The sequence below is a fragment of the Buceros rhinoceros genome, unplaced genomic scaffold (genome assembly GCF_000710305.1).
Source record: "Buceros rhinoceros silvestris isolate BGI_N320 unplaced genomic scaffold, ASM71030v1 scaffold14019, whole genome shotgun sequence".
Lineage (NCBI taxonomy): Eukaryota > Metazoa > Chordata > Aves > Bucerotiformes > Bucerotidae > Buceros > Buceros rhinoceros.
In genome coordinates this window covers 15581-25652 of record NW_010432221.1, presented here as the reverse complement: position 1 = coordinate 25652, position 10072 = coordinate 15581, and the positions used below count along the sequence as shown (strand labels likewise).

The 10072-nt window shown below is 38.6% G+C and overlaps 1 protein-coding gene across 1 annotated transcript; it reads right to left on the bottom strand.

The window, feature by feature from the left end:
- Positions 1-271: 271 nt before the first annotated feature.
- UBE2V2 (ubiquitin-conjugating enzyme E2 variant 2) lies at positions 272-8983 on the bottom strand (the record flags this gene model as incomplete). Its single annotated transcript, XM_010143699.1, has 3 exons — positions 272-1121; positions 5681-5806; positions 8809-8983. Coding segments are annotated over 3 exons (448 nt in total), but the record flags the coding sequence as incomplete, so codon positions are not given.
- Positions 8984-10072: the final 1089 nt, after the last annotated feature.

The window sequence follows — 10072 nt, the reverse complement described above, 5'->3', positions numbered from 1 at the left end:
CAAGGGGGGCTTGGTTTTATTTTGGGGTGGCTGTTCTGTTGTTCTTTTAAGAAGTGCAAGCCTGTCTAAAGAAGCGCTGCTACAGGTGACAGAACTTACTCCCCTGCCACAAACGGAATACCTTGACGTCTCAAGTAAACTAAGCATACAAAACTGCTAAGAATAAAAGGTGCACGTTAAAACCAGCAGCAATATTATGTTTGGCTTTCCACTACTTCTGCAAGGTCCTGTACATATATTACATCACTATTATAGAAATGGCACAGCCTCAGACACTTTCCACATTTTATTTACATTTTAAGACTAACTTTAAATCTCAATCACATATCCATACATTTCCTTTGTTTCACTAAAACTTAAATGCATGGTTTATTAGAACAAAGACTGTAAACAAATATTTGCCATGTCCGATACATGTAACACACAGGAGCTGCTTAACAGAAATTAATCCCCCCGTTTTATAAATACAGGTATCAAAACAATCCTGAACATACTTTGTGACACTACTAGTAGTCGGCACCCACACCCTTGCGAAATTAAACAAGATGAGCAACGGTATTCACTGTACCTGCTACTTTAAAACAAATTGAACTGCAGCTCTTTTACTAAGCAAGATGGATAAAGCATGCCATTTATATTTTCAGAAACATATATTATTCCACAGCAATCTGACACTTTCTGTCATGCTTTCATCTTGTAAAACCTGAATTCCAATTTTAGGCTGTTTCAGGCTTATGCTTAAATGACAGTGCCTCGATAAGAGAAAAAAAATAATTGTGCTGCCTTTTTCTCCCATAGTGCCTGAAAACATATTGGGCATACATATATTATATATATTCTTACAAATGTCCAGGTCATGTATACCAGCTGAAATTCTTTTAATGTGTGGGTGTTTGCATTGTGAGATTCAATCAAGACATTAACATGAGTAGAAGGTTGTTGTTTTAAGACAGAAGTTTGAGAATCAGCTAAAATTAATTGTTGTAAGTTTGTCCCTCTGGAGGTTGTGGAAGCTTCATATTTTCTTTGGACATCATTAGACGTCTTAGCTCTTGAAGTACAACTTTAATGCTATAAGAATTTTGCCATTTTGCTAACACTGGTATGCTCCGTGCATCCACCTGGAGAAAGAAGAGAGAGCTGTAAGTTACGATGAAATGCAAGATCTCTACAGAAATAACTGCTTTTGACCTAATTGTTCTACAGGAAGGGTCTAAGCATTCCCCGAGGCTCTCTCTGTGGCATGAAGTCCCTGTTCATAAAACATCTGAAGGAAAACAATCTCATACTTACACACAGATACAGATTCTGCAATGAAATCCATGCAAGAGGACCCTTCCATCTGTGCTGATACTGACATTAGTGAGAAGGAAAAGGGGTGGGGGGAGGAGATCAGCGAACCATTCACTGCAAAACTGCAGCCATATCTTGTAAACTTTATTCAATTCAAATTACCACCAAAAAGGAAAAGGTCATCACTTTCATTATGGCAATATACACATCTGGGTTTTCCTCAGTTCTTTAAAAGAACTGCCACGCAAGAGTTCATACAACAACTTTCTAAAGGAAAATGTCTCCTGTTATTCCCTTACTACAAGTATCGTTAGCGATTGACTTCATGTCAAGATTACATGATGGTTCTGACACACCAAGAGTCACTACGTATACTGAGAAAGAGCTTGAAATACTGAAATAACCGATTCATCATGTTTGGACATTTCTTAGTTCTTTGCATCCTTCTTACAGTAAGTCATCGTATGGAGCCGTGAAGATTTCTGTACGTCACTTACCAATCTGAATATGAACTGAAAGGAAAGGACAGGGGGCTGCTCCTATGCGTTTATAAAACCTGTGGGACAATTTACACAATTACATTGTAACAGGGAGGTTTCCATAGGAAAGTCAGCATTTGAAAATCAGCTTGGGGATTGTTTTAGCACCAGGTAAGTCCTGGCCACTCAGCCCCTGCAAGATGGAACTTCAGAAGACAGAGAGGCCTACAGCTGTGCGACTGCAAAGTTCCAGCCCATGGGCAGGAAGAGGGCTACTGCACACTACCGAAAAAGGTAGGTTTAGGTTTCGGTAGGTTTGAGAAAGAAAACTGATATAGTCATCTGTCAGGTAAAGGCTGAGTTAGTAAAAAATGGCTGTAAAGGCAGCTGCTCTGGGACTCCCCAAATGAACACCCATCTTCTGCTGTCATACCGCCTGACTTCTCCTCACTTCTCAGCTTTGCTTTTGTAGGCTCCCTTTCAAGTTTGGAGATCTGGCTTCAGCTACAGCACAAAACCACCAGTCACCTGTTTGTGCTGTTCAAACAATGCAATTCCACGCTCACTGGCTACATCACAACAGGGACCTGATCACAGTAAAGTAAGGGCCTCCCACTTCACTTTCTTGGCTGGGAATTTGTAACAACAAATTCACAGACCGTAAACTCTGCTCTAAGAATGTTACATGAGTACAGGCTGCTCCAACATGTAATTGTCAGTGCTGTTTATCTCAAGTCTTCATTGTGCGAGTCACCAACGTTTTTCCTGACATCCTGCAGCAGTAAAGATTTTGGCTCAGGTTCCGTCTTGTGTGTTGCAGAATTTAGTCCCAAGTTAGTGCACGATAAATTCACTTTATGAAGATCAAGGGTAAGATTTTTGGAAGAATGGAGACAAACTATACTCAAATCACACAAAAGCATTAGGTAATATTTAGGTACGCATACTGGGACGCAGAGGGAGAAATATAAGCTAATAGAGCTGAAAATTGCAATGTGAAGACTACTTTATTCTGGGGGTACACCACTGTACTGTTTAAACAACAGCAAGGGAGGCAACATGTATAATGCATAATGTTTTCTAAACAACTGACGGTAAACCAAATAATTTTACACAATGCTGCAAGGTATTCAGAGTTTATAATGTTCCAAATAACTTTAAGCAGCAGCAAACTGCTTAGTTTATAATAAACATGCTAAAGCAACAACTGGACAACAGTTTAGAGGTTTATAGCTCACAGAGTCCCAAGTGAGTTTAAAAGAAACAAACATTTCCAGCTGCAAATGGTATCCAAATGAACAGGAGTGACTGCAAACCCTGCAAGATACAGGTTGCTGAAGAGCCCTCTCAGAGATGCAAAAAATGCCAAAATCGAACTCGCAGGTAAGAAAAGGAAGGCAGTTCAACAGGCTGACTCAGAACACCTTAGTGTTTTGAGATAAAAGAGTCCTGCAATAGCCTTCTCCTTTCCTTCACTACGTTTATTGAACAGCCATCTCTGGGATACCTGAACAAACGTATAACAGTCAGCATTGATAAATTTATTACACACATGCACTTCTCATACAAAGCGTAAAGGGACTTATAAGCCAGGAAGGTGGAGAACCACTGTCAAGAGGGCAGTATGAAAGGAGCTTCCTCGGTCGCCCAGAAACTCTAGAACACATCCATTCCTCCCCTCTGCCATTCCCACTCCAACTCAACAGAAATTATCACCCTCTAAACTCAGGCTGGGGGCCCTGCTCTTCCTCAGGTCTTAACTGGCACACACCTCCCGCAAAGCATAGCTCAACAACAATGCAAATGTTTTGAGTAGTATGATAACACTGCAACACAGACCATTTGGTTGCTGTTCATCCTGGGGCTCTTTTCTGCAAGTCACCAACTCTTTCATGACACCTACAGGCAGTACGATCAAAAGCTGCCCACATGTTAAAAAACAGGGTGCCTGCAGAAGCACGGACAGCAGAGCTTGTCTGAAGATGAAACCCTGTCGTTCAGTCGAAGAATGCAGCAAATCACTTGTGAGCTATTAAACCAAAAGGCGACCAGAAAGTGGGCAAGAAGCTTGGAAGAAACAAGAAGGAACTATAAAAGAGAAAGCAGCAACATGAATTGTTCCAGGATAAGGAACGTGCCCTTCGGTTTATCTCACAGATTTTAGTGAGGAGAAATCTGCTGAGCATAATGGCGAAATAAGCTAAAACCACAAGATATCGGGACAATGGGCACATTAAAAGTAACATAACAAATGTGTTTTAAATTCATTAGTTATGAAAACTATCGAGACTTATTTAAACCCATTAAAAACTAAGTTATGCATTTGCATACTAGTGTATAGAACTGTTGGGGGAAAACTGAATTAAGGTTTCGTATAAGCTTATAAACTTATTAAAATAAAAATTTTAAAACATGCTTTTAAAACGACCAGAGTTCCTGTCACAGGATTCACCCTGCTCCTCAGCCAAGGGAGTGTGGACTTTTCCAAACAAAAGCTCAAGGCAACTGGCACAGTAAACAAGAGTCTTCAGGCTCTGCAGGTCTGAGACTCTGCTTCCAGAAACCTGCACCTGTACTGTCAGGTGCACACAGATGAAGCAACCAGAGCATACTTCTGTACTGACTCAGAATAACACAGGTTACCAGAGACAGCCGTGAAAATAGTATTACAAACATACCAAAAGCTCTGCTGCATTCCAGATCAGCAGCTTTTCCTAGTCACAACCTCTTATTAGAAGTATGTATGTAGGCAACAGGCCACGGTTGTGAAGAAAGGCAACAGCTCGTTTGTAGAGAGCAATTTTAGTAAGATCTTCAGATAGAGTAAAATTGTTGGCTGTGCAAGAAGAACTTCCAAATTAATTGTAGATTATTTCTGAAGTGTTAGTGCACTGGCTTTGGATGACCAACCCTAAAACACCTCAAATGAACCCCGGAGAACCATTCCCTCTGCTACAGTCATTGAGATGCTTAAGCTTCGCATTTCAGTATTTGGTCATTACACAAATGCAAGTCCATCTTTCTTTTAAATCTTGCCAATTATTTACAATCCGAAGATGCCCTCCGACTCACCTTTAACTATCAGCTTAATCCAATTACTCCGCATTCACTAAAGACAAACATACACATGGACAACTGTGATATAATACTGCTGACATATGCATATGCCACGGTAAATGCAAGGCAGCTCGCACCTTTTCTTGCAGAGCAACTTACTCATAGGATTAAAGCATCTCATGAATAATGGAGTAACAAACTAGCTTGAGCTGCTGCCATTCATTACTCAGGTACATGAACTCATTCCAACCTAACTGTGGGACCAGGGAAAGTAACTCACTACAAATTCATCTTTAAAAATGAAAGTGATTACCACCTGTATCAAAAGATCTTAAGACTGAAGCTCAGAATCACCTTGGATTTGAACAAACCCAGCATAAAGAAAATAAAGAGTTTAAATACATCAGTTCATTACCAGTAAGTTACTACATCCAGAGTGAGACTCACCAGGAATAACCTCCATGTTTTAATTAATGGAAACATCAGATAAGGTTTGTAATACTCCTGTTAAAATACGAATCTAATCCCTTTTTTAAGGGTATTACAAGGAATATACATATACATGGCTTAAACACTTATTTTTTTCTGTTCAAAAATAAAATCTCCAACTTCATTTAAAAGAAACAACTGTTTGAATGCTTGCCTCATCAATAAGCCACTACAAACTACTAATATTGTAAATACCTACAGATTTGAAGTAGCAGGCAATGAAAATTTGATTCAAAGCACATATACTGGAAAATTGAAATATAAAAGCTCTTTCCCACATGCGTATTGCTCATCTTGTTTTTTCACAAAAATAATCTATAGTACAGATTAACAACATGGTTGATCTTACCATTTCAACTTACCATTCCATTGGAATTATTTATTCCATTCATATTAATTTTAGTTACAAATCTAACTGTAGGAGGTGCTTCTGGATACTTAGGTCCACACTCTACTTTCAGACTGTATATTCTGTTTTCATAGTTAGTCTAGAAAGCAAAAACACAGACTAATGCATCTTACTGAAAGCTGAATATGAATAAATAAGAAAACAAAGCAAAGGCAAGAGGAATAAAGATGAAGAAATATTAAATAATTATAAATCTGTTAATATTATGCACCAATTGATGGTCTTGGATTACAGATTGATATTCCACTGTTTCGGTTTTATCAATTACTTGATGAATATGTATAAATTACACTACTCATTGACTATACCGTACACAAGGTTTAACAGAACACAATTCTTTTTTTAATTCACATTTACTCTTTTCCTTCATACCCTCCTGCATTCCCAAAACAACTAATAACCCAACAGTTAAGACACAACCAAGAACAAGATGAAAACAGTATCTGCAAAAAAATTATTCTGGAAACAATTAACAGTCCAGAAGGTATCTGCGACTTTGATAGCCGAGGACTGCTTGGTTTCCTAAAGGCTTTATGAACTTTGGACAACAAAGTGACAGCTAGTTTGCTGTGACCAGGGAAGAGATCGTTCTAAGTGCAAATAAATATACTTTGAGAAAGTCCAGTTAGAAATTAATGCAGTTCTGTTTTGTTTAATCTTGTTTATCTTCCAAAAGGAAGATAAACCCCAGTTCTACATCTGCTTTTTCATTGGCACAACAGAGACACCCAACACCAACCAAACACAGTAACATGCCTCTGAACTTTCCAAAAGTGCCATCTTTAAGCAATTCTACATGAGGCATTTGTCACTCTCTCCAAACAGAAGTATCAACCACACGGTCAAGTAACCAAACAGTGGTCCACTCCGTGGTCAGTTAAAAGGCAGAATGGAGACTGGATGACTGAAGCACCCTAACCATGTCCTGTAATTTCAAAAAGCCAGAGACTGAGCAGCAAGTGGGTCAGAAAGAATCAAGGCAAAGCAGGACATCCTTTGTTAGAAAAGGGTTTGTATTATTCTTTTCCATTAAAATAAAAGTAATCTTGTCCTGCTACAGGTAACACAGCTGTTACCATGACAAGAAAACACGGTAACAAAAATTACCATGATTCACACAGATAAAACTATTTACTTCCCCAGAGAGGGAAATCAGCTGTCAGTTATAGCGGAAATAGGCCAAAATGTATATACACCGCTCACACCTCTGAAAATTCCTAAGAACGGCGCTCATTCTCATTCCTTTATTCCTATCCAGGTGGCTTCTCAAGTTTCCTCTGTTTTTCAAGTCATTGCTTTACTGCAAGCCAAGCATCACCAGCCAGCTCCCCAAAAAACCTGAAAACCTGTTCGGGGGTGGGGGGGGATGGTGTCTGAAAAATGTTTCCTTTAAATCAAAACCACATCTTCCTCTCCTCCCTCTATGCTGGTTCACCTTTCAAATGAATAAGAAAAAACCTGATAAAGCAATTTTTGCACAGCTTTAGAGGAGCCACATACGTGAAAACCTTCACGCTGCAGACAGTATTAGGAACTTTCTCTGTGCCCTAACTGCACACTACCTACATAACTCAGCCAAAACCCCCATCTTCCACAAACCCCGAAACTGGATATGCAATTCTTCAGAAGGTGCCACCAACTGGCCTAGGAGCTGGTGGCTTTCACTTTCTACAACCACCACATACTGCAAGTCATTCTATCAGCAAGACTGCACGTCCCTGAAATGTCCCAAAATGCTACTTGACTGCACTCTTCCATAAAGAAAATAAAATAAGAGCAATATAAATTGAGCAGAATTAAAAGTGCATCCCAGGTGGCTGGGTTTTTTTATTTTAACTTTTAGAACATACGGGCTCCTACATAATAATTACTCCCTTCAAAGATGCGTTAGGAGTCTGCCTTAGGTTGAACCAGAAACCAGTCACAGGCAGTTCTGGAAGCTGTTGGGGAGCCAGGGAGACACTGTTTTGGATAGCTCACATTTGCAAGTTCTCTTCAAAACCCGTAAGACCGCACACCTTCTTCAGAAGGAATTCAAACACTGAGATTCCACAGAAGCCAGTACCACCATTACGCTTATATTTTAAATGGGTTCTCTCTCAAATGCACCCAAATCTTAGGAGCTCAGCACAATTATGCAGATGTTCAAAACAATCTGCTGCAAGCTGTAACTAACTGACTTCTGAAAGGAGCTTGAATTACACTGAAACTAACTCTGGAACTCTGTTACTCTGGAAGGTATTATCTTCCTCGAGGCTGAGTTCTGATCTCAGTGGTTGTCTTGGATAGCTCTTCAATAATCCCTGCAGCACTGAAGGACACAAAAGATCGTAACCTCACGTTAGCAGTGAAAGGTTAACTTAGAGCTTCTTGAAGTATACTCATTTAAAGTTCTCATTCACACAGTGATCCCTCTTATCATATTGTAACTCATGAGCGCGCACAAAAGTCAAGCAAAGACGAGCCCATTCATATCTCATGAGGCTGATACTCAAACACAAGAGATGATTACCTCTCTTGCAGGTTTTACCAGACTAGATGACATTCTACAGAACTTACAAGGATTTGAACTTTGGGTATATATTTTATCTTATTAGGGGTAATTAAAAACTGCATGATCTTTAGGCATGGTTCAACTGAAATGCATAAACTGCTACAGTGACAGACTAGTTGATAAAACTTGTACAAGTTGAAAATACATTGCTGGTTTACTACAGCACGGAAATTAAATTACTAGGCACATACAATAAACTGTGGGAAGACAGGTACCCTGTTTACTGTACTATCACTGTACACTTACGTGTAGTAATGGTGGACATGCTGACTGAACATATTGCTAACTCAGTAGTCAGTCTCTAATCACAACTGGCTTATACAGCCAGCTGCAGACATATGTACTAGGGGAGGCTAGACTAGACACTTACTTCTATGCCAGGAAGTGATTAATTCTCACATGAATATACAGTGTTTCTACAACTTCACACGCTGAATTTTAACTAATTCCTTTACACTGCAAAGTAATTTTTTTTTGCCTTTTGTCTTGCCTACAAACTTAAAAACATTGTAATTCATCACACTTACCCTCGGTGGCCCAATAATCATTCCTGTCCATCTGGTGAGTGTCATATCTTCATCATCTTCAAGGCCCCAGCTTACTGTCCCATCACCTACTCCTTTCTGCCCTTCTTCAAGTTCTTCCAACAAGCGAAAATTACGAGGTACTTTAACTAGAGAAAAGGGAAGAATGTAATTAATACTGACCACATTAAGGAAAAGGAAAAAGATTTCACTGTTTTTATATATTGTGCACTATCAACTGCTGAAATACTTCCAAGATGAACAAATATTGCTAATTAAATTCACACAAGAACTCAAATTATTTTGAAGCAACTAACCACCTCACTGGAAGCCAGTTACTATCAAGTGACAGCAACACAAACTATAAAATAGAGAACAAGAGAGCTCTCTTCAGTTTGAGATGGCTTAATTCAGATTCTTTCGCCAGCACAGTAGTGTTTACAGCCAGTACATTTCAAAATCAACTCACTGTCTGTCAAGCTCTACTCCACTAAAATCTACATAAAACTGCTATGACAGATTCCCTCCAGTAATAAAGAATGTAACATTTAACGCAAATTATCTCAATAAATGAAGACTGCAAGAGAATGATTGAAACATTTCATTTATTTCATTTGATTTAAATAAACCACTTTAATATCTGAAAACACATTAAAAATCAAGTCTTTTTTAATGCAGTGATTATTATTCCTACTTAACAGAGAAAAAATAAGCACAGAAACGCTAATTAAGTGGTTAAAGATAATGACATATTCACAACAGAATATGAAGAAGTACTGCCTCTAAAAAGAGTCAGTAATATTCATTTACTGAATTACTGGATTTTGATTATTATACATGAAAACAGACATATATTGATAGGTATTAAACAAGGAGATGCTTAATTGCTTTACATCACAGAAGCTAAAATGGTGTTTCAGCACCAATGTGGGGAACAAAGCTAATTAACACTTGTGCATGCAATCACGGTGTGCTTTTACTTTCAAACAAAATATGCACAATGTTGTAGTAGCAATATTATATTGCAATAAAGCTTCACTTTTCTTAGAACTGCTGACAGGTATATATTTTTTTGTTTTCCGTGATTTTTACTAGACATCTTTTCTTGCAGTGGAAGAATCCAGGTACTCTATAAAACTAAAACTCTATGGCTGGACTCATACAAAGTTATTAGCAAGGAATACACACTATGCATGGATGAAAAAGACGGGGATCAAAAAAACCCTCTTTTTCATATCGGCTTGCTAACTGAGCAGAACTTTATACA